Consider the following 23,092-nt stretch of genomic DNA (forward strand, 5'->3'; position numbering starts at 1 on the left):
AATAACCCTTAGATGCCTTATATAACTAACAACACACATTTCTTTCTTTCGTTTTTGTGGTTTATTTTGTTTTTGTTGCATTTCTTTCTTTCTTTCACTTAAACTAATGTAAAAACTCTGCAAATGATAATCTGTATGTGTGACAAAGCTTAGGAGTTACAATTCACGAGGCCGTCTCAACAGAAGAAGAAAAAACAGAAACACTAACATTACTTTCGTTTCCTACAATTCACGCATACAATTTATCGGATAACGTATGTATTTTATAGCTCTATATTTATATCTAAGTGCATCAACTTAAGGCAGATATACAGATTAACTGATGTTGATCATGATCATGAATAGTAGTGATAGCGATACAGTATTAAAGCCCTTAGTTACGCGTAGAAAGTTCATTTTGTTTTGTTTTTTTTTTTTGATTCTTTGTTACAAAGTTATAGGAGTTTTTTTTAGCAAATTGAATTCAAATTCGTTTGCCCTGACCAACAATCGTTGTGTGAACACAAATTTAGAACTAATATGGCACAAAATAGCGCAAAATAAAGTTGAGTAAACGTCAAAGTAATTTACTTAATATTACATTTTACATATACAAAACATATAGCAAAGACAGCACATTAACATTTAGACAGCCCTGTTGCCAAATTTACTGAATTCGGAATTTAGGTTTCTAACCTAACCCCATTTAAAAGACATGTTTATTCTATGACGTTCCCATTTTGATCAATTCCTTTTCAGACAAATTGGACTTTGAGAACAGGGCCGTTACATATTTGGGATTCTAATTCCCATGCGTTGTCGCGGTTTAGTCTGTTCTGTTGTTGTGATTGTGTGTGGCTACTTTCCTGGTACTGCTTCTCCTCTACTTCAACTTCGTGTTCTCTTTTCGGTGTCAGTCTTTTGAAATACCATTTTGAAATCGATTCATCTAGATGCAGGCTGCAATTTGTTCGTTCGTTGTGGTTGTATTGGGAATGTTCTGTGGTTGCCTCGTTTCAGGGAGTGAGTGAGTTGGGTTTTTTGGTGGGTGGGTGTTTTTCTTTCTTTCTTTTTTTGGCTGTGCACGTTCCATGGGATAAAGCTAAACTAACTAAGGTGTACTAGGCTACGATGAGTACAATATATTCGAGTTCCTGTGTGTGTATCTTAGGGAGGGGCCCAGCTCATTCGAAGGACATCAGATTGGTGGGCAGAGGTTTGGGCACTCGCATGGTAGCCAGTTTACAAATGGCATTCGACCAGAGGTGCGTCATCTGTGGACTGTCCGTCCGGAAGCGATAGACAGTGCCCAAGGTTCGGTGGCACAGCTCAAAGGTGTTCTTGTGCTTGGTATTATCGCTGACATGAGCATACCATCCGTCCAAGGGACACACTTTGCACGGTTCCCTTTTGAAGTCATTCCGTTCGCTGCCCTTAAACGACTTTGGTGGGAAATAAACCAACGAGTTGGCCCAAATCTGCAGCCAGTATCGCTGCCAAGAGGCCACCGCTGGCTTTCTGCCCTCCTTCTGAACTGTTTTTCGCCGGACACATCCCTGCATGGCGGCAGCTGCCTCTGGAGACATCAAATCGCAATCGCTTCCGCTGAAATCACACATAATTCCATCGGCACTCTCAAGGGATGTCAGATCCGCTTGGGATAAGGCGTCACTGTGCTCCAGAACCGAATCGTCCAGCAGATGATGACGAGGTTGCACTTGATTGGGATCCAGTTCCAAGTGCAGGTGGTGAGGATGTCCATCGCCGTGGTTATGCGGCGCAATCTTGCCAAAAATGCTGTAAAGGATTAAGGAATTTAGTCAACTTCATATTTTTTGGGGGGGAAAGCATCAATCCATTCATGCTGATCAAAAAAATGAGGAGAAGAAATGAAACTGCTAGAGGGCAAACAAGGATGAACTGCGTTTTGTGTACTCGGGAAGGATGTGTGCTTTAAGTAAAAATGTAGAAGTGGGATTTCCCAAAATCAAAACCAAATGAAGTGAGAAAAGTGGAGGAGACATGTCTTTTGTGTATTTCATACGAAGCAATTCCAACTCGGGTCCGTGCAAAACAAACAAATGAGGAGACACTTAAAACTGAAAACACTTTGAGTGATAAAATGAGGATAACGCATTGGTAGTAGGATTTAGTATCGTTTACAGGCTGGCATTACACACATATCCTAGCTACAGGAGGACTCTGTTCTGGACTCACCGACGGCATCTGCAACGCTTGTTGGAGATGGTGCCAATGCCCGGAGCAATCATCACGATGCAACACTGGCACTTCTGGGCAAAGTTTCGCGGCAGGCTGCTGCTGCGAAATCTTCATACATTTTTGGTTTTTGGCATTTTGGCGGATGTTTGACAATTTAACGAACGAACGAACGAACGAACACACACAAAACGAAAGCATAAAGCCCAAAGCAAAACGTTTGAGGTGAAAGACAGAGATTTAATAACGATTAATAAGGACCCGGTGTACATATGTCCAATTATTGCGCAGTGATTCGAGGTGGTGGATTATAAACAGGTGGTTAACCAAAGGAAGCTTTTGAGGGCTCTCTCTGTGTTGGGGGATTCCTTTACTTACTTGGTGCCCAGACTGCGACACTTGCGATGACCCGGCACGAACTTGGTGCCGCTGGCCATTCGCATAGAACCAATAGTTTTGGCGGGCGAAAGATTCAGGCAACCCAGGGCCGGAGTTACAGCTTCCACATTGAATGATTCCTTCGAACTGCAGGATGAAGAACTGGGGCCAGAAGGAGACGCAGGTTCCAGGTTTAAAGAGCGCCTGAAAGGTGTTTCGAAAGATTTTAGTATAATAGTCGAATATAAATTTAGATATGAAAATCATAACAAATATAAATTATAAGCTTAGTAGTGATTTATGGGTAACTTTTATGAGTCATTGAAAGACAGTTAGTGTTTTTGTGTGGCGAAAAAATATAGTTTATACTAAATGAAATGAATATGGGACTTTAATGATAAGCTTTTAATTTCATCAATGAATGAATGTTAATATCAAGAATAAAATTGTTCTAATAAACTATAGTCATACTAGCTTAAGAATGATTTCAGAAAACGATATTCAAATTTTTTAAACTGTTTTGATTTTCAAATCCCAAAAAGGTAATTCAAGCTTTTCCTTACTTATATTGATCCTCCTCAAAAATATTCTGCAACTCCTCTATGTATCTTATCGACGTCAGATACTTTTGTGTTGCCTCATGCTTCTGCAAATGCTTATAGTCCGATTGCTGATAGTTTGAAATAACACGGAGTATGTTGTTCATTTTGTTCCTACGCTGCTCCGGCTCCAATCCACCTTTGTGCGGATGCGCCAAGTCGATGTAGATCAGATCGGTGAGAAAGAGACCCAAATAAGGAATGCAGGGCAGGCGGAGGCTTTCGAGATAGGATCGCAGATTCGCCCAGTTATCCTGATCGCTGAATATATCGCTGAGTCGCTCAAAGGAGTGACGATCCTTTTTCGATAGGCAAGCCCAGGTCTTTGACAGCCGATAAATGCTGGCGCTTTGCATGGCCGAAATGATGGCAAACAGCGAGTGCAGATTGTTGAGCTCATGGAGTTTTTTCGCCACCTAATAATAAAAAGTGAAAGAATTAATCACTATATTTAACCAATTAATTAATCAACTTGGGCTAATTTTCTCACCTTTATAAAGTGAGTCATAATCTCAGCTCTCTGCTTTGGCTGCTCGGCATTCAGTATCTCCTGCACTGTCCAAAAGCTCGTGTGGTTAAATCGTTTCGTAAATGCCACAATATTCGGAGTGTTGACATGCTTATCCTTTTTCGTCCAGGCACAGCTGCTCAGCTCATCCGGCTGTATTTGGGCAAAGACTGGAAAGTCCAGTAGTGTTATCTGATTGGCCAACACATCGGCGGGTACACGTAAAGCGCTCAATATAACCGCATCCAACTGCTTGATGGAGGCGTGGGCCGGTAGACTTTGCGACTTGGACGGCGGTGCTGCCGAAGCTCTAAATAATCAAATCATTAAAATATAATTAAAGCTATACTAATGTTTAAAATTAATAACTTACGCTATAGTGTAGTAGCAACCAGGCGAATCTGGCGAGGAGGAGAAACTGTTTAAACAACCAATGGAGTTCTTGCGCCGCGTACTCTTGATATTCAGGGTTTTGCTGGCCTGCGGTTGCATATTGGGCGGTTCCATTTGGTGCTCTTTTTGAGTCTTCTCTTGGCGCAAACATGCCATGGTATGGGCATTACCATTGGTATTCGGACTTCGTTGTTTGGCCAGGCGAGTGGGCTGCTGTTGCTGCTGCTGCGGAGGAGGCGGCGGTGAACTCTGCTTGAATTGAGTCGTGGCATAGGCCTGACCCGTATATCCATTATAGTCCGTTGTGGGTTTTCTGCTTAACTGAAAGATCAAGAGACCGTAGGTTAATCTCCAAATGCACTTGAGTAAGGAGAGTATAGAATAAAGTTACCTCTGAGTAGCGCAGATTATCCGTGGACAGGTCACGTGAGATTTCCGAGTATCGCATCATGGCAGCCAACTCCGGCTGTCTATGGACTTCGACCAGCTCTTCAAAACTGCAATGAACGACAGACTCGAGTTAGCTTCGTGATAAAGTTTTTGGCTTTCGGTGTTCCGCGCACTGGGCAGACTCTTTTTGTTGACTGAAACCGAGTTTGTTTTCCTCAGTTCTGCATTGTGGCTTTTGTGTTGCACGAACGGTAGTAAAAAAAAACACAAAAACACAAAAAAAAAGTTAAAAAACTGAGGGAAGAAAAAAACTGGTGGCAAGCCGGAGCGGAGCTTCTGGCACGCTTCGCTGCTCGATTTCCAATGGAGCGGGCCATGTGAGTCACGAGCGGTGCGAGGAAACCATTCCCTGCTCTTTTATGGTAGCTCTCGGAGTGGTCAAATGACTTTTCGGGGGTGCAAGCCAATGCTGATAAAAATGTATCAGGCTGCAGCGGTCAGCGGAAAGTTTTTGTTTGGAAAAACAAGTCACCCGGTCAGAAAGCAAATTGGTTTTCAACCCAGCAGTCAATGAACCCGTCAACTAAGGCTTAGAAATGGAAATGAAAATAACCCATTAATTTCTAACAATTTCCCTCTTTTAACATACATAACATACTGCAGCTGGTGATGATATAAGGTCATGGTGATGATCAAAATGGTACCCACAATGTAAGGCCTAACTCTGTCTCTGTAAGGGAGAGACTTATGATGAAATTATTTTAAAAGTTTCAGATAATTAAACATTTTATTTTCATCATATAATGAAACCTTTTATCTGAATAAAAGGAAATGGAAGCATTTACTGAACTCAAGTTTATCAAAAAACAACAATTAACCAGAATCCAGTATCTTCCCAGTATATCCAGTAACTTCCCGTCATTGCATATATCTATGTATATAACCCTACCCTTATATGCAGTCTCTCATATATATACATCAAATTCCTCTAAGACTGACTGCGCTGACCCCGTCTAATTAATTTCAATTAAGTTATAATCATTTAAAAGCAAAAGCTGATCAAACTCAATGACGTCCACACATTGTCATTGGTATATGGTTGGGTTCTGCTGTCTGTGGTTTCCTTCGATTATTTTGCGCTTTTCCATTGGAGAAAAATTGAATTATCCGAGAGCAGCGCAAATATCTCGAGAGCAGTGTGGGCGAAGTCCAGAAGATACAATCCCAAGACGGAAACGGTTTTGGGAACGATATCTATTGTTTCAATTTTGGTTTTCAAACCAAATAAATTCCATTCTAATCGTGCGAAATTCATATCGTTCAGTTGGGCTTTTCATTTAGTCTTTAGACAAATTCAATTGCAGCAGCGTATTCACAAAAAAATATACAGTCAGATATATGTGAGATATATAGATGAAAAGAAAACAAATTGGGCGGAAAAAAAAGAACAAGATGTAGACAAGACAAAAGGCGAACTCAAATTATATTCCAAAATGCCAGACGACTGCCTCAAGATTTTGAGCAAATGGACTTTATTGACTATTTGAACTATTCCATATACACATCATTCCTCCTCTCCATTGAATATTTATATATATGTATATATATAGATCTATATATCTGCGCCAATCTGTGCCATTTTTCTTGTGGATTTCCTTTCGTTGGGTCGGCGTTTTTATGGAGATATCAAATGCAATTAAAGCCAAACAATTAACTTGCCTCATGTGAGGGCACATAAAGTTCTGCCCACTGGGGTACAATTTAAGCCATGGCATATGTAAATATTTCATGCCAGACAGCGCGCTCCTTAAATGCGATTTTGTAAACTTTTTTTTTTTTTTTTTGATGGTCGAGAATGAATACTTGTTGTTTTCGTGGTCAGGGATATGGCGAAATATCTGTTTGTGTGGGGGCGAATCAAGCGATCGCCCACTAAAGCTACTACCCTCCAGAAAATATCCAGTGTGTGTTTATTGTTTTTACATAAATTTCATGAAAGAAAACAAACAACACACAGCTGTATAGATTTCGAGGAAATCACATTTGCCTTCGCCATACAGTTTTCTTTTTGTTTTGTTTATCTGGCGGGGTTGCAATTGTATTTAAATAAAATACAATACATACTCGCAGATTTCTACATAATCTCGAGGAAACTGGTCGCTATTTTCTTATTTTGCTTTGTCTGTGTTGGCGTTTTCCATTGATAAATTCTTTTTCTTGTGGGTTGCTCTGGAATTCACAAGTGATGACAAGTGACGACTGGCCATCAAGAGAATTTGCCGTTCAACCTTTTCGCTGACTCGCTGCTGACCCTCAGCTCTAGAAAAAGATTGCGCGGGGGGGTTAAAGATCTCTGGAGCAGCTTTCTTTGCCATTTTCAGAGTATAGTGGCGAATTGCATATTTACAAAAAGTAGAAACGTATATATCATTACACAAGGTCAGCGGCGAGTGGCTGTCGCCAGTGATCATCGTATTTAAAATTCTGGGTTGTCAGGTTCAATAACCGCTTTGAAAAGATTGCGATTAAGAAATAAATATTTAGCATTTAATGGGATCAACCTTCCACTTGAGGTTCTATATACATATGAGTGGGAAAACATTTAGCTAATCTCCCATTGAAAATCCGAGGGGCGTTATCAGGCAGTCGTCGTCTAACTATTTGCTTACACATGCATGCCAGAATAAATACATGTAATTACGCTGGTTAAGACCAAGAGAGAAACTACAAATGGAAAAGTGCAAAAGCAGTAACAAAGCAAGAAAAACTAGCTGTGAAGATCGAAGATGGCAGTACCCTAATCTAAGATACATTACATTAGATAAAACTTTTATTCCTGTTTAAAGATAAATTTCCAATCCTTATACTGACTTGTTATCTATCTTTTAGGTAGGCCCCGTCATTAAATCTGTATATTCTACCAACATTTCCCTTTAATTATCCTTAAATACAACAAACGACCTACCATAAAATCAAGCTGTACATTTATAGCAGGGAAATGATATAGACCTCCGTTTCCGGCTGTTCCAAATTTGTATACATACATACATATATATACAACGCAGAACGGAATAAAGGTTCTCTGTGCATAATTTCAAACAGATGGCATTTGGATTTTGAGATTTGTTTTCGAGAGAAAAACAGGTAGATAAATAAGCAGATGGAAAGATTGTTGCTATCTGTAAGTATCTTCAATGTAATATGGTCAAATGTGCAGATAGATAAGATGGTTTAGATATACATTACAGTGTCAAAGATTTATTTCTCTTACAACCTAGAAAACTTTAAGTCGCAATTATAATACCCACTTGTAGGGTATTTGAAAAACAAAAACAATACGAGGGAAGGCCAAGCAATTGAGCTGGGGGTTTCTTCTTTCATCTCCTATTCTCATGTTTTGTATTTGTTCCATGAGGTGCTTATATGTACATGCGATCCACAGAACCACATGTAAGCCACCAAAGTGGGTCACTTGGTGAGCATCCATCCATCGAGCCTAGAACTGAGCCACTTACCCAATTTCTGGTTCGAGTGGCTGTACTTAAGACCAAGGAATATATATTTCTCCGAACAAAAGGCAATTGGAAACGGGGGAGAAACCTTGAAATTCAGCATCTCTGTAACTCAGGCGAAAACATCTGTCGCACATATCCTGTTGGACGAGTCCAGGAAAAGTAATTGCACAGAAAAAAAAAATAATAAAAAATACCTGTACCATATTTAGATTGTATTAATTTTGATATGTATATCTTATATTCGGGTAATGTTTAAAGATACCTCCTAAATAAAGGTAAACAAACCTGTCAAACAGATATACAAAACAAACATAAACAATATTTTATAATTTTAACCCGAAAATGGTGATAATTTCATGATCAAAGTATAAATCTAAGGAGTAGACCTATTTTATCTCTCCTTTTGATTTCCAAAACTAAAGTATTTTTTTCCGGTGTTCAACAGCAGCTGGTACTTGAGTTTCGAGAGGCGTTGTTACTGAGTCTCGGTGTGTATCTCCTTATCAAATCGCTTATCACCTGATCTAATGCCGAAAGGAAGTGCTAAGTGAGTTTTATTGACCGCCCCCTTGATGATTCACATTTCCAGACATATACTATATATAGATATATATATTTATTTGTTCCGCCGGCGGGGGGAAACAAATCGATAGCATTGAATACGAAAAGCGAAAAAAAATATGAAGGAAGCCGAACATAAACACAGATACAGAGAAAAACAAGCACTCACGCAATTTGCTTTCGTTGAGGTTCTAAGCTTATTGTATGCAAAGTGTACCGCCCACCGCCCATGGCCCACTCGCCGCCCACTTGCCACCCCACTTCTGGTGTAGTTTCGTAATCAGTCCGAAAAAAGAACACAAATTGCACTTGCCACTTGGATCATGGATTATTTTTGGGCGACAAAATGGACTAAGTTGAAGATAAAGATAGCGACGCCCAGCCGAAATGGCAATGCATATTGTTATTTATAGTTTTCCCCCACTTAACTCGCACTTTCAACTCACTTCGTTAGCCAATTGAAACATTTTAATTAAATTAATTGCTGTATAATGACAACTGTAATGTCGCGCTCTTTTAATTACTATCCACTACACTTATTGGATTCGATTATTTCACGAGTTTCGTTTGTTTATTCTTTCGATTGCAGCAAAAACTGAGTAACGAATAGCAAAAAAATGATCCGCGCGCGACACCGACGCCAAGGTACAGTGTGACCGGCTATCGGAAAGTTTAAATCCAATAACAAGATGTAATAAAATCAATAAAATACTAAAATATTTTACATTTTTTAAGTTTATATTCTATTTATTTATTTTCTATTTACTTTACTTTAGTACTTAAAATACGCTTACTCCCTTTCGAAACAATAGGTGTTTAAAATTTTAAACAAAACTGTTTACTAAAGAAAGAACATTTTTAAATAAATTTATAATTTTTTAAAATTTAACCACTGCTAGTTAAGAAACTTGGATAAAACATATCATTGACTCAAACCAAGCGGCAGATCTGTGGTGGAAACTGTATATGGTGGGTGAATATGAATTTTTGAATATTCAGAAACAGAAATAAAAACCAAATTTTTGTATAAAAATATATATTTTATTTATTTACTTACATCAGAAATAGCTTTATCATTTCATTCTTTTTTTGGGTTATTTTTCGCACATGCATTTACAACAAAAGGGGCTTATGACTACGAGGAATCGAGGAAGCATAATGGACGGAAGATAGTAAAAGAAAGAGAGAGAGATAAATGGGCACAAATAGATGTCGAAGGATGCTGGAAAAGTTAATGGAAATAGATCTAGGAAGACTTAAATCTAGATATTGCTATATGTTTCGAGGGTTCTAGCTAAATGTGTCAGGGAGTCGTTTCTAGTACCGATAACCGCTGCCATCGTTGTCGCCATTCTGACCACCGGGTCCGAATCCATTCCTGCCTCCCTGACCCGGCCTGCCGCTTGAGTATCCCTGGCCATCTTGGTTGTCCTGTCCGTTGCCACCGGGCCGACCACCTGGACGACCGCTCGAGTAGCCATCACGACCCAGATCTTGACCACCAGGACGTCCGCCGGAGTAACCCTGATCACCGCCATCCTGGCCGCCAATCACTCGACCACCGATAATCACACGACCGCCATCGGATCCACCATTTCCATTGCCACCATTGCCGCTTGGCCTGCCGTTGGAGTAGCCTCCTGCGCCTAGGTCCTGGCCACCGGGTCGTCCACCGGAGTAACCATCGCGTCCCAAGTCCTGACCGCCTGGGCGACCACCGGAGTATCCACTTGGACCCAAGTCCTGACCACCTGGGCGTCCACCGGAATAACCACCTGCACCCAAGTCCTGACCCCCTGGGCGACCACCAGAGTAACCATTTGGTCCCAGATCCTGACCACCAGGACGACCACCGGAGTAGCCACCTGGTCCCAAATCCTGTCCACCTGGACGTCCACCAGAGTAGCCATCGCGACCCAAGTCCTGGCCACCAGGACGACCTCCAGAGTAGCCGCCATTACCGTTGCCGTTGCCATTACCATTGCCAGGACGTCCATTGGAGTAGCCATCGGGACCCAGATTTTGACCGCCAGGACCGCTGGCACCGCTGCCATCGTTAGCATCTCCCTCGTAACGGATCTGTGGCCTGTAGCCTTGCTGATCGGCCTCGTACTCCACGATCTAAGGAAGACAGAGAGATATGTTTGTTAGCCGTGACAGGAGGAGGTGGAGCAGTGGGTGGGTCCACATCGACTCCTGTTGCCCGCCGCCGCCGCCGCTTACTTGCTTCCTTCCGTCGGGCAACAGGACATTGTACTGGCCGGTGGTGAAGTCACCGTCTCGCATCTCTGAATGCCCGAACGAGAGTCCGCTGGGCGCGTCCTCAACCTGGTAATTAAATTCGTACTTGGCGGGCTCCTAAACGCCGGATAACGGAGCATGGAGCATGGAGCATGGATCATGGACAGCGGATCATGGAGAATGGAGAGCGGATTGGGGCGTGTGGAGAAAGAGAGAAACACAGAGAGATAGAGTGGCTAGGATCAAGAATTCAGATTTCTGGGAGGGATGCAAGCTTTAAACGCCAATGGCGGTGCAGGTGAGCGAGTACGAGTCTACCAAAGATTTGCAAGGGCAAGTGTGCAGCGGTGTGGGCGGTGGAGCGGTGTTCCCTTATTGGCCTTATTCCACCTATGTGATCCCCGATAACAGATCCCATAATCCAGTTGCCAGAACCCATTTTTGGTCATAATAACCAGCTACTTACATCGTTTTCGTAATCAGATCCACCGGGTCCACTGCCTCCAGCACCACCTGGTCCAGATCCCGAGGCTGGGGGTCCGTATGAGTCGGAGGGTCGGCCACCAGGTCCTGATCCTGGAGCTCCATAGCTGCTCGAAGGACGACCGCCATTACCATTGCCATTACCGCTACCAGGGGCGCCATAAGAATCGGATGGCTTTTGGTTCTGACCAGGAGCACCATAGGAGTCCGAAGGGCGTCCACCAAATCCACCTTGACCCTGACCAGGAGCACCGTAGCTGCTTGAAGGACGACCGCCGTTGCCGTTTCCATTTCCGCCACCAGGAGCGCCATAGGTGTCCGATGGACGTCCACCATTTCCTCCGCCAGGAGCACCATAAGTGTCCGAAGGACGTCCACCGTTACCGCCACCAGGAGCACCATAGCTGCTCGAAGGACGACCGCCATTTCCGTTGCCTTGGCCAGGAGCACCATAGCTACTCGATGGTCGTCCTCCGTTGCCGTTGCCATTACCAGGAGCACCATAAGAATCCGAAGGTTTGCCGCCGAAGCCGCCTTGTCCTTGGCCCTGTCCTTGACCCAAGCCAGGAGCGCCGTAACTACTCGAAGGACGACCGCCATTGCCATTGCCGTTACCGCCACCAGGAGCACCATAGGAATCTGAGGGCTTGCCTCCAAATCCACCTTGTCCTTGTCCCTGACCCAAGCCTGGTGCTCCGTAGCTGTCCGATGGCCGTCCGCCATTACCATTGCCGTTTCCACCACCAGGAGCTCCATACGAGTCCGACGGCCTGCCGCCGGGACCACTCTGACCCGGTGCTCCATAGCTATCGGACGGAGGTAGATACGAGTTGACTGGTGGCTCCGGTCGCCCAAGGACCACCATCGCCATGAGCAGCGTCAAACCGAGTAACTTGAACATATTCCACTTGGATTTGGTCTACGGAGCTGCTGCTGTTGGTGCTGATCGGAATCTCTGGGATGAAGCTAGCGCTTGGAAGCAGCGCCGAATTCTGACTGATCTCTGGTTGCTGCCACATGGCGTATTTATATGTGGCAAACCGAAAAACTGAAAGTCTAGGATGCACACACACGAACCCGATTATGAGTTGGAGGTGGCTTTTGGAGCGTGTGGCAACCGGCACAACAGCTGCTGCGGCTGCTGCTGCTGCTGCCACATACGATCGTCTTCAGAGAAGCGGTGACTGATTCTATGCAGTCCAAAAGCAAAAATCTCAATCACTGAGCTTACTACTCCACTCGACTAACACACACCTCATCGCCCCGACAATCTTTGCTAGATTTTGCACGTGAAGGGTGACTCGCTTTTTGGTCTCGAGCTGATTTGCCTTCTTCTGGCGCACATCTTCTTGAGGCGCGGCGCGAGGCGGTGATTGTACTTGGGGTACCAAAAAAAAAAAAACCTTTTGGATCCGCTGTTGCGTTGGCCCAAAGTAGTCTACTCGGTCTACTCCACTGGGTGAATGTGTCGGCGGCGTCTGCCGCGGTTCACTCTCCCAAGCGAGTGGTTTGGTGGTTCAGTGGTTGCTGTGACAAGCGCCAAAGTTTGCATTTGTTTGCCTTGTCTTGTCAGACCGAAAAATATACAAAAAAAAAAAAACAATAAAAAGACCAGCGATATATTGAAGAAGATCGTGCCATCGGCGACCCCAATTGGGAGTAGGATCTGCAGATGCGTCTGATGGGTGTAGAAGGGTCGAGTCGATCCGATCGGAGATTGTGCCTATGGCAATGGAGATCAGAGTATCAATTGGTAAGTAAGGGTATGCAGATCCCATTAGTCTAATTGTATTGATTATGCTCAAAATGCAGATCACTAGATCAATGAAGTTGGTGGCCTACCAAGATTGACAGCTCAATCTGATTTTACATCTAGACGGAAAACATAAAAGAACTTTGTTACTCTACAATTTAGGTTTAATTTTGTTTGTTGATTGCTACGATGAAAAAGGAGAAGCTTTTGGATGGCTTGACAAAGAAGATTGCTTGAAAACATATCATAGAAAATATATATTAGATGTATCAGATATGGAAAGCACTCTAATTAGTCTAAAAATCTATAAGTCTGCATTGTACATCACCTTGACGTCTGAAACTTGGCCATTCCCTTTGTACATAGCTCAACCCATTCATTAATTCCGTTATTCAGTCAAGACAAATCGGAAAATGAGCCCACACAAAGGGATTCCCGAACTTATGGGAAATTAATTGCGCTGATTTTTCGCAGTCCGCCCACCTTGTTAAGTTGGTTAACTAACTAGCTAACTAAGTTGGCAGTAGCACCATTCGCGGATCACAGATCACAGCCTTCGTTGGCAAATGGGAACGTGCAGAATTAATTGCCCCACTACGTGCTTGGTCATGGGAGTTTGAAGTTGACGGCTCAGCATCCTGCTTACAGCCAGACGTGTGGGTCAGACAAAAGATAAAGATTTAGACTTTGGCCATAACACGTCGTCAGTTTAAAATAACTCACTGGCTAGTAGCCCAGGTTAGGTCTTTATCTTCTTCATAATTACAGCATGACATAAAATTATACAAATCTTACATATATAGACGTCTATAGCGCCTTAAGACTTCCTGAAAGAGCCATGTGTGTACAATATATATGACCAAGCACACTAAACAGCAATCGTAGAAGACGAAAAGCAGCAGGAATCCCAGATAAGCGCAAAGCAATAATGTCAAAGTGCATACTATTAACTGGGCCAAGCAGATCCATTTGTGCTTAAAAAAGGCTGTAAATATAATTTAAGATAAATAAATATTTACTAACTAAAATGTCTGCTTACAGCTCAGAAAGTAGAGGACATAAAAGACACATCCTATAGCTCCGTTGGGGGAACTTAGTTTGGTTATTTCACTAAGACCAAATCCGTCGCCATAGCTGAAGTTTATATACGAAATGTATAATATTTTCTATATAAAATACAAAATCTTTCTTACACTGATTTAAAGACCAGTGAGCAGCTAATGTTCTCATTAACATCACACATCGGCTTGTAGTTCTCATCCTCTTTCAGTTTCATTTTCACGTACAGTGAATACAGGGAGATGGCCAGTCCACAGGCGCATACCCATCGCAGCCGGGAGGTTGTACTGTCACCTGTCTGTTCCATTGCGTTGCTGTTTGGATAATGAGCTCATTCCTGCAGGATTCCAACTTACTATCAAAGGTGAGATGTCAGGACCTCGAAAAGACAGCTTTGTTGGCATCTGCGCAATAGGTAAAAAGCTGGATGCTTAGTTACCCTTAATGTGGGTATAAGGGAACTTATTCATTAATTAAAACTTAGTTTTTAATTAATCATAGTTGAGTTAAGTTATTAAGATATGCCTAAAACAGGCTCTATATATGAATTATTTTTATCTAGTAATTTCTAGAGAAATCTAATAAAACCCGAGTTAGGGTATACTAGTACAAGACCCGACCTTCTTTTATGACATTGCCTTGTTGTTTACCCAGTTGGGTTCGCATAAATTCCCGTTCTCATTTAATTTGATACGACACGAGGGCGAACGCAACAGGCAATACAAATAAAATGCTCAGCCCTGAGGGAGGTAGGTGACCACAAGGGTGCAAGGGTACTGTTTAAGTGAGAAGTCCCCTTACCCTGGGAACTATCACCTCCAGACCATCAAACGTGCACATGCATCTGCGGCAAACAACATCGCATTAGGCCACGCTCCATTGCATGCATATGAAATTAGCGAATGCGGCGACATTACATCCAAAATCCCAGACGACCAAGAGACATCTCAAGCCTGGGCCAAATCAGACTACAAGCTCATGAAGCTGCGACTCTCGGCATGACACAATGATGCCACCATCTCCATCTACATCTTTGGCCCCCACCCACCCACTCGCCATGCTGTGCTCCATGTCCCTTTTTAATTTATAGCCTCACGAATTTGAATTCATCTGTGTTCGGGTGTTTAATAATAAATATATATATAGGAAAAACAAAAAGGAAAAACAAGCAAGACCATCCACAGTGATATATAATATAAATCTATGTTAGCCATGAGGTAACCAAATGGAAACAATTTACAAAATTGCAGTAGCTCTGCTGCCCTCAGGAGTGAAGTGAAGTGATGAATTTACGCAACCTTGGAGTCAGTACTTTTGCTATACAAAAAATAGATATAAAAAATCAAAACAGTCACCGCAGCCAGAGACTTGGCACAGATATCCATTTGATATGGTAAACCCTTTCGAGCGGCTGTCAACTCGATTCTGAATCAAAGCCTAGCCTCACCTGGTCGATCGCTTAATAGTGTGCTACTGGAAAGGGGCTAGGGGTTTAGTGAACTTTACACTTCAATAGGTATTAATTCAGTTTTTACTCCAATTATATATTTATTATAGAAAGTACAAGTGTATAAAACATATTGATTCTCGATTTAATTAAAATGGCAACGCACGGCTAAAGGAGGAGTAAAGGAAAAAAAGGAGAAACTTATTCTCGCTGGTTCTTGGCAAACTCAAGAAAGATCTCCTCCAGCGTAGTCTGGCTAACGGAGTAATCCTCTACATTTAGCTGATTGCGATTCCTCTCCATCATTCCAAAAATGTTCGACCATTTCACACCATCCAACGGAATGTAAAATGTCAACAGACCGGAAGTATTTTCCCTGAAAAACAAATGAAAAAAATATATTTATAAAAATAGAAAAAAATGTCTAAATGAAATACTAAGTTAGGCACCCACCGGAGAACTGATTGAGGATAGTTGTTGCTGACGAATGCCCTGACAACATCGATATTTTGGATTCTGCGATCCGCGTTCACCAGATTTTGTCGCATCTTGATCTTCAGGATCAGGCCTTTGGAGAACTTGTTCTTCAAGTGCTGTGTGGATCCAAGGCACTGAAATTCTCCATTCACCATTATGGCTAAACGAGTGCACATGGCCTCGCACTCCTCCATGCTGTGTGAAGTTAGAATGATTGATTTACCAGAATCCCGAAGGCGGTTCATTGTCTTTGTTAATTGCCGTCTGGCCATCGGATCCATGCCGGCTGTGGGCTCATCCAAATAAATAACGGACGGATTTCCGATTACAGCTATGGCCGCGCTTAGCTTTCGCTTATTTCCTCCGCTAAAGGTTACAGTTTGTTTGTCTATGTGATTTATAAAGCCAAAGGATTTCGCCAGATCCATGGATACTCTTGTGATGCTTTCACCTTGGATGCCGCGTAGAAGGCAGAAAATTCGCAACACTTCGCGACCAGTGAGTCCTGTAGGCAATGCATCGAACTGCGGACAGTAGCCAATCATTTTGTAGATATTGCTCATGTTCCATCCCATTCTCTGACCTTGGACATGGGCAGTTCCCGAGGTGATCAATTCTTCGCCGGTTATCATCTTGAATATGGTGGTTTTTCCGGCTCCATTCACGCCCAGCAAACCAAAACATTCCGATCTGAATCATTATAAATACATATCATGAGATCAGTAATGGAAAGGGAAACGTGGTGACACAGATCAAGAAAATTCAGAGTTTTCAAACTTACCCCTTAACACAAAGCGACACTTGATCAACGGCTAGAAATCGACCATAGTACTTGGTGACCCTATCCAGTACCAGGTTCTTCGAAGCTATCTCATCTTGGGTCATGTTAACAGTGAGTACTCGTTCTTTTGTTACGTCGTCGTCTAAGCGGTTATTGGTTGACGGAAAAGGTTTTTTACTAACCAAAAACGAAACACAAGTATGTAAGACAAGAAATATCGTTGAGAAACCAAAAATACTCACTATAGCATCTTCTGAATCTTTACTCTCGCCACCAAGATCAATCGGTACTCCATCAGGAAAAGGATGACGAAAAAGAAAATACCAGAAGCTATCATGCAGACCAACTCGGGCAAGAGACCATCCCAAGAATACAAATTAACTAGGAATTTAAAGTAGTTAATCAATATAAAAGGATTTAAATGATTGTGAAATTGGGAAGTGCCGTAAAAAGTAATCTAAATAATACTCACGAGAGCATAACTGCGTCGATTGGAAACTCTCCCAATCTGGGTGCTTTTGTGAGGCGTCGCACAAAGTTTTTTTGTACATAAAATGCGAAACTTTATAAAAACCTGCTCCCAGGGAATACATTGGAGAAATACGACTGATCCAATATTCGAAACCTCGATTGTCACCGAAGTCACGGTTAATTATTTTTACCACTACATTAACAAGAAGCATACCGATTCCCAAAAAATAATTTATAGTGTTGCTCCAAGAATATCCAGTAGCAGGTTCTTTGAAGAACAATGACAATATGTACATAAGAGGCAAAGCGGAAAATCCATAAAATAGTAACAAAACAAAGTAGCTAAAAAGTTCCTCGAAATTGTCTAGCAACTGAAAACACACGATCGTGAGCACCACAATCAAAGCCGTCAGGATGTTGGTAGCGAAATCGCAAACAAATTGTGACAACCAAAATGTCCAGACTTTCACGCCCCCGACATACTGAAGCAACTTAGCCCTGCATCCACGCTCCACTATCGGAAATAATATATACATCGAGCTTACAAAACTCATGCTGAGGAACAGGGCAACGGCAACCACTCCCACATTCTTGAATTTTGTAAGAAGATTGGAATCAGTGGATAGATGGAACTGCAGAGGTGAATTAGTGACCTGGATTTGTACTTGTGGACCCACTAGAGCCTTAGCCATGGCGTTATGTACCATGTTAATAGTGAGTGGAGCAGTGTGATAAGCTTGGTTGTTCAGCCTGGCAATAATCCTTGATTCGAAAAACGTGGCGGCTACCAAGTACTGTGAGTTAATTCCTGTTTGTTTTTTTCCACCGACATCAAGGATGTAGTCCTGAAGATGACGATTGGTTAACAGAAAGATTGCCTTCTAATCGTTTTTTACTTACCTCAAACCTCCTTTTGCCCGTCTCCTCCAGTCTATAATTATCCCCGTACGATTTGGCCAAGTCAGCGTATTTTCGACCTATTTTATAAGTCTCCGAGTGGTTTCTCACACTTGAAAGATCTAGAACAGTCACAGCCGAGGGATACTGAGTTATGGAAAAGGTCATCGGCTTCAATTCGTCATTCTTAATCCCGGACAAGTAGCCAATTAACAAAAATATTACTGGGATGACATTAAGAACGAACAGAAGCAACTTATTTCGCCACATGGATAGGAGCTTCTTTAGCAACATTGCCTTCCATTGATTCAATACAAGTTGCAGTCCCCGGAGCTGTTGTCGATTCTCAGATAAGAGTCCGAAGGCTGCAAGTATTTAATTGGGATTATCAGGAGACCATTTAAGTTGATTTAATACTACTTACACTCAACGGACTTGTACTCATCGTCGCTACGGTATTTGGTGTCACCGTTCTCGCTTCGGTCCTTTACTTTACCAGTGCTGTCCTTTTCGGCGCCGATCTTCATGAAGACCTCTTCTAGCGAGGTGATGTTCACACCATAGCCATTTAGATGCAGTTTACCGGAGTTCTGATTCAGCTGTTCGAACATCTCTTCGAACTCGGGAGAAGCACTATCCGGTAGTTGATAGGTCAACTCGACACCAACATTAGAATGTGGCTTCAGATTCGGAATGAAACGGTTCAGAAGGTCTGTCACCTTTTTCACTTCGCAGCCCTTGCCCTTAACACAGATCTGTAGTGAGTAAGCAAGATCCTGAAGTAAGTCCAAGATATGATTATAATTTGTATCTGAGCTTACCAATTTGTACCCCGATCCGTATTGTTTTTTCAAAAAGAATGGCGTTCCAAGGCACTCCAGGTTGCCGTCACACATGATGGCAATGCGATCGCCCAAAACATCGGCCTCGTCCATGTAGTGTGTGGTTAGCAGAAGGGTGCGTCCAATTTTTTCCTTTTGAAGGATATCCCACAAATGCCGTCTGGCCGATGGATCCATTCCCGAACTCGGCTCATCTAGCAGCACCACCTTAGTACCACCACATAAGGAACAGCACACGGAGAGTTTACGCTTCATTCCACCAGACAGTTTCGATGAGGGCACATTTTCCTTGTCCTCCAGGTCGATCATTTTCAGATATTTGGCCACCTCCATCTCGACTTCCTTACCACGCAGACCTTTTAGTTGACTGAAGAATCTGATGTGATTTGACACAGTCATTTCATCAAAAAGAACATTGTGCTGCGGGCAAATTCCCATTGACATGCGAGCTTCTTCGGTATTGGTGGTAATATCATAGCCATTTATGATGGCTGATCCGCTCGTCGGCGGAATCATCCCCGTCAACATTGATACGGTGGTGGTCTTGCCGGCTCCATTGTGACCCAGTAAAACCGTAATTTCATCCTTGTACATATTCAATGTTAAGTCTTTGACGACCGTCTTATTGGCAAAGCGTTTTCTCAGATTTTGTATCCTTAAGCCGATCAGTTTGCCTTCCGTTTCGCTTTCAAAAGCCGAGGGATTCAATTGAATTCTGTTTCCTAAATCAAAATTATCCTTTTCTATACTCTTGATACCCCAGAATTCTCTGGTAAATGGAAAGTTCCAGGGACGGGGCACTCCAAAATTACCAGGGCTCACTTGCTCAATATACAAGCAAATTAGCGTAAATATGACACTGGAAACCATCATCATGATCATCACAGCTCCGACGGTCAAAGAATCGCCGTCGGATGCAGGAGTAAAGATATAACTCCACTGAAAACCATCCCCAGTTTCCTCAAAGTTAATGATCAGATTAAAGCCATAACCAATGGCCGTGTTTGGGATTAAGCTCCAACCCAGTTTGGAGCTTAAACTAATGTTTCCGAAGGTAAAGTAATATGGAACATGAGAAAGTATGAAGATAACTGACGTGACTGTAGATGCCGTACTGGCCCTCGAGAATAGAACGGCCATCATGAAGGAGAAGCAGATGCCAGCAATTAAATATGTAATTAGAAAAAAAAGAACGGCAGTAAAACTAGAAGTAGCTAGCAAAGGTCCATTCGACATATTGATTTTGAGGCAAATGGTGATTATTGTGGCCAAAATACTGAGCGGTATAAAAGCCTTGACAAACCAAGCCGCCCAGTGAAGCCAGTTCCTCAGCCCCATTATCTTCATAACCTCCTTCAGCTGTTTCTCCTTCTCGGCGGCGATGAACTGCAAATGAGAAAGCCAGGAAATGCATAATCTATATATTTGTTCATCAATCCTGCTATAGACACTTACTTTAATGATGTTTATGAAGGAATAGAAGAAGCACATGATGATGAAAAATGGGGCAATGAAGGTACAAGCAGCGAATATGTCATCTTTTTTATATTCGGGATATGGATAGTGCTGAATCGTCACATCCGGTAGGCTATTCCTAAGCGACTTTTGCCGTATATATGCCATTGAAATTTCCTGTTGCAAGGCCAGAAAACCCTCTCTATAATAACCAGGAGTTTTATGGTTTTGTTGTCCCCTAAGATTAAATGTGGGAAACAATTGGCTCGTTAGCCAAGTATTTTGCTCCAACTCATATGCTAAACGCAATTTGGATGGAAATCGCAGCGTAAAGTGAAAATCATCGGGAATATGATCGGTAAGATTGGACCAAGAATCATCGAACTGAATGCCGGCGAAGGCATTTTTATTAATCACATCGCCTTCCAGCTGAGCGGCATTCTTCGATGCGTAGTATTTTTCGAAAGGAAGATTCTTCATCGCCTCCAGTACCAGTTTGTCCAGCAAATCATTCTTTGGTGAGTAGTATACGGGCAGGTCGGATAATCTGTCATCACTTAATTAAAAATCAAGAATAATTCAAGATGACTAATTAAAAACATTTTCTCACCTCAATAAAATGAGATTTATATTTTTTAAATTATTGGTTTAAAAATACAACAAATTTAATTTAAAGTTTTTCTGATAGTTACATTTGAATTTTTTTTTAAATAACTTTTTTTTTTTTTCAATTTTGTCCAAATAAATCTCATTTGTCTCAAATTTTTTATTTTATTATTATTATTTAAAAAAGCAACTAAAAATTTCGAAATTAAGTGACTGCACATAACTTACCTAAGTGACATTAAAAATAATCTGGAATTTGACGGGTAATTTTCGGTATAGTTCGTGATATTTAAATGTTTTATCGGGACCTTATCTCGTATTAAAATAAGCAAACCAGTGAACAGAAAGGGTAGCAAGAGTTCTCCAAAAATCAATTTCTTGTGACCCCATTGGATAATCCAATTCTTCCACAGCAGCAGGACAAACTTGTCCCAGTTTGACATTTTGCACTTTTATTTTATTAAATTATTCGCAGATTTGTAGTCCATTATATTGTCATTAGAAGCACTACAATTAATATGACCACTTAAAACACTCAGTTTTTGTTTTTTTTTATAATAAAGAGGACACTCTGGAGGTGGATTTTCAAATTGAAATTATTAATCCGATTTAAGAAAAATAGTTTAACTTTTTATTATAGATCTGCACTCTGGAACAGGCTGTTGGTAACTGAAGAATTGACCCTAAACCGTAGCTATATATGTTTTCTTAATTCTAAATTAATATTCCAAATTTATGCTTATCTGAAAAGCGATAAATCCAATCATAAGTCATAAAAAAACCCTTGAAATGTTTCATATCCGCAAAAAATATTTTTATACCCTAACTAGAGGTGTTATAATTTAGGTCAGAAGTAAGGAAAATTAATTACCATAAAAAAACATAGTCGATCTATATTAAGTTTATCCAAGTGTGCTTGTTCTAAATATTATTATTTTTCCATTGTTTAGGTTTTAGGTTTTTGATTTCGAATCGACCCTAATCCGTAGCATTATATGTTTTCTTAATTCTAAATTAATATTCCAAATTTTTGCTTATCTGAAAAGCGATATATCCAATCATAAGTCATAAAAAAACCCTTGAAATGTTTCATATCCGCAAAAAATATTTTTATACCCTAACTTGGGGTGTTATAATTTAGGTCAGAAGTAAGGAAAATTAATTACCATAAAAAAACATAGTTGATCTATATTAAGTTTATCCAAATGTGCTTGTTCTAAATATTATTATTTTTCCATTGTTTAGGTTTTAGGTTTTTGATTTCGATATTTCGATTTTTTAGATTAATTTATTTAGATTATTGATTAATAAATGAATTCATATGAAAGTTAAAACGCAAAGAAATGATTTACCAAGAAATAAATAAATTTACATATAACATTTTTAGTTATAATAGTAAAGTATAAATAATATATAAGTATAAGTCTATTTTATATTATTATTGACTTTTGCATTTTGCCTAACATTATATACGCGATCTGGGCTTGATTAAACATTCAAAATGTTTTTATTTCAAATAGTTTTTACTTTGAAAACCTAATGTAATCTCGTCATAATGCTAGTTTTGTACTTTTCAGTTCCCTATTCCTAGCATAATCTGTAGATCTTGCAGCTGGTTTTCTTCAAGCACGCGTTGTGTTGCTCGTCTTGAACAAGTTTTGCTGTGGATCCGTGATCGAAATCTAGTGAAGTGCTCAAACAAAAGCGCCTTAAGCCTCAAGTGCAGCTGACTGCGAAATGATGGAGCTTGACAATTATGATTACGATTATGAAGGTGAATGCTTTAAAAGATGGAACTTGGCTTTTGTTGTCGGCAGTTCTTGTGGCCCGTTGCACGTGCAACTGAAAAGGAAGTTAAGGTTACTGATTCTCGAGATGTGGCAATTGCGAACACATTTGTATGCCTCATTTGGCTTAATAAATTCGTAATTAATTAGAATCAAAATGCAGCAATTGCCAGAGTAATTTAATGCTAATGATTTTGTTTTTATGAATATTTTAAGAGTAGCTTTGGCAAGATCGAAGTTGCATATCGATTTG

At 41.2% G+C, this 23,092-nt stretch overlaps 4 protein-coding genes and 1 long non-coding RNA gene across 8 annotated transcripts; 1 reads left to right on the top strand and 4 right to left on the bottom strand.

Moving 5' to 3' along the window:
* Window positions 1-42: 42 nt before the first annotated feature.
* Window positions 43-9,191, bottom strand: LOC108112950 (ras-specific guanine nucleotide-releasing factor RalGPS1). Of its 2 annotated transcripts, XM_017223348.2 has the most exons (8): window positions 8,987-9,191; window positions 4,466-4,571; window positions 4,055-4,395; window positions 3,664-3,991; window positions 3,138-3,589; window positions 2,575-2,778; window positions 2,197-2,307; window positions 43-1,776 (listed from the first exon to the last, which is right to left on the bottom strand). In XM_017223348.2, exons 2-8 carry the CDS (start codon window positions 4,523-4,525, stop codon window positions 1,164-1,166), a joined length of 2,109 nt encoding a protein of 702 aa, XP_017078837.1. In that variant the 5' UTR covers window positions 4,526-4,571; window positions 8,987-9,191; the 3' UTR covers window positions 43-1,163. The 2 variants fall into 2 exon arrangements, with proteins under 2 accessions (XP_017078837.1, XP_017078838.1); XM_017223349.2 differs by lacking the exon at window positions 2,197-2,307.
* A 408-nt stretch (window positions 9,192-9,599) lies between these two features.
* On the bottom strand, window positions 9,600-12,229 carry LOC108112410 (pro-resilin). 2 transcript variants are annotated; one of them, XM_017222251.1, is made up of 4 exons: window positions 11,248-12,229; window positions 10,764-10,898; window positions 10,502-10,661; window positions 9,600-10,405 (listed from the first exon to the last, which is right to left on the bottom strand). In XM_017222251.1, exons 1-4 carry the CDS (start codon window positions 12,163-12,165, stop codon window positions 9,858-9,860), a joined length of 1,761 nt encoding a protein of 586 aa, XP_017077740.1. In that variant the 5' UTR covers window positions 12,166-12,229; the 3' UTR covers window positions 9,600-9,857. The 2 variants fall into 2 exon arrangements, with proteins under 2 accessions (XP_017077740.1, XP_017077741.1); XM_017222252.1 differs by lacking the exon at window positions 10,764-10,898.
* Window positions 12,230-13,744: 1,515 nt separating this feature from the next.
* LOC108112430 (vitamin K epoxide reductase complex subunit 1) lies at window positions 13,745-14,383 on the bottom strand. The gene is made up of 3 exons (XM_017222273.1): window positions 14,211-14,383; window positions 14,057-14,151; window positions 13,745-14,002 (listed from the first exon to the last, which is right to left on the bottom strand). Exons 1-3 carry the CDS (start codon window positions 14,381-14,383, stop codon window positions 13,809-13,811), a joined length of 462 nt encoding a protein of 153 aa, XP_017077762.1. The 3' UTR covers window positions 13,745-13,808.
* Window positions 14,384-15,402: 1,019 nt separating this feature from the next.
* On the bottom strand, window positions 15,403-21,706 carry LOC108113259 (phospholipid-transporting ATPase ABCA1-like). Of its 2 annotated transcripts, XM_017223809.2 has the most exons (10): window positions 21,281-21,706; window positions 20,447-21,002; window positions 18,971-20,377; window positions 18,574-18,904; window positions 18,153-18,514; window positions 17,254-18,097; window positions 17,024-17,162; window positions 16,782-16,958; window positions 15,977-16,690; window positions 15,403-15,899 (listed from the first exon to the last, which is right to left on the bottom strand). In XM_017223809.2, exons 1-10 carry the CDS (start codon window positions 21,493-21,495, stop codon window positions 15,725-15,727), a joined length of 4,920 nt encoding a protein of 1,639 aa, XP_017079298.2. In that variant the 5' UTR covers window positions 21,496-21,706; the 3' UTR covers window positions 15,403-15,724. The 2 variants fall into 2 exon arrangements, with proteins under 2 accessions (XP_017079298.2, XP_041675633.1); XM_041819699.1 differs by having other exon boundaries at window positions 18,971-21,002.
* LOC108113260 lies at window positions 20,854-22,997 on the top strand. Its single transcript, XR_001772700.1, has 2 exons — window positions 20,854-20,964; window positions 22,630-22,997. It is a non-coding gene; the product is annotated as an uncharacterized LOC108113260 (long non-coding RNA).
* Window positions 22,998-23,092: the final 95 nt, after the last annotated feature.

Source organism: Drosophila eugracilis, unplaced genomic scaffold (assembly GCF_018153835.1).
Source record: "Drosophila eugracilis isolate 14026-0451.02 unplaced genomic scaffold, ASM1815383v1 contig_90, whole genome shotgun sequence".
Taxonomy (NCBI): domain Eukaryota; kingdom Metazoa; phylum Arthropoda; class Insecta; order Diptera; family Drosophilidae; genus Drosophila; species Drosophila eugracilis.

Coding starts and splice junctions, on each gene's coding strand:
- LOC108112950 (XM_017223348.2), bottom strand. CDS start 4,525: ATGATGCGATACTCGGAAATCTCACGTGACCTGTCCACGGATAATCTG. Junction 4,396..4,465: donor ATAATCTGCGCTACTCAGAG/GTAACTTTATTC, acceptor TTGATCTTTCAG/TTAAGCAGAAAACCCACAAC. Junction 2,308..2,574: donor TGTCGCAGTCTGGGCACCAA/GTAAGTAAAGGA, acceptor AAATGTATGAAG/ATTTCGCAGCAGCAGCCTGC.
- LOC108112410 (XM_017222251.1), bottom strand. CDS start 12,165: ATGTTCAAGTTACTCGGTTTGACGCTGCTCATGGCGATGGTGGTCCTT. Junction 10,662..10,763: donor TGCCCGACGGAAGGAAGCAA/GTAAGCGGCGGC, acceptor TGTCTTCCTTAG/ATCGTGGAGTACGAGGCCGA. Junction 10,406..10,501: donor TGGTAATGGCAACGGCAACG/GTAATGGCGGCT, acceptor ATTTGGGACCAG/GTGGCTACTCCGGTGGTCGT.
- LOC108112430 (XM_017222273.1), bottom strand. CDS start 14,383: ATGGAACAGACAGGTGACAGTACAACCTCCCGGCTGCGATGGGTATGC. Junction 14,152..14,210: donor TCACTGGTCTTTAAATCAGT/GTAAGAAAGATT, acceptor TATAAACTTCAG/CTATGGCGACGGATTTGGTC. Junction 14,003..14,056: donor TGTCCTCTACTTTCTGAGCT/GTAAGCAGACAT, acceptor TTATATTTACAG/CCTTTTTTAAGCACAAATGG.
- LOC108113259 (XM_041819699.1), bottom strand. CDS start 21,495: ATGTCAAACTGGGACAAGTTTGTCCTGCTGCTGTGGAAGAATTGGATT. Junction 16,959..17,023: donor AAGATTCAGAAGATGCTATA/GTGAGTATTTTT, acceptor GTTTTTGGTTAG/TAAAAAACCTTTTCCGTCAA. Junction 15,900..15,976: donor TATCCTCAATCAGTTCTCCG/GTGGGTGCCTAA, acceptor TTTGTTTTTCAG/GGAAAATACTTCCGGTCTGT.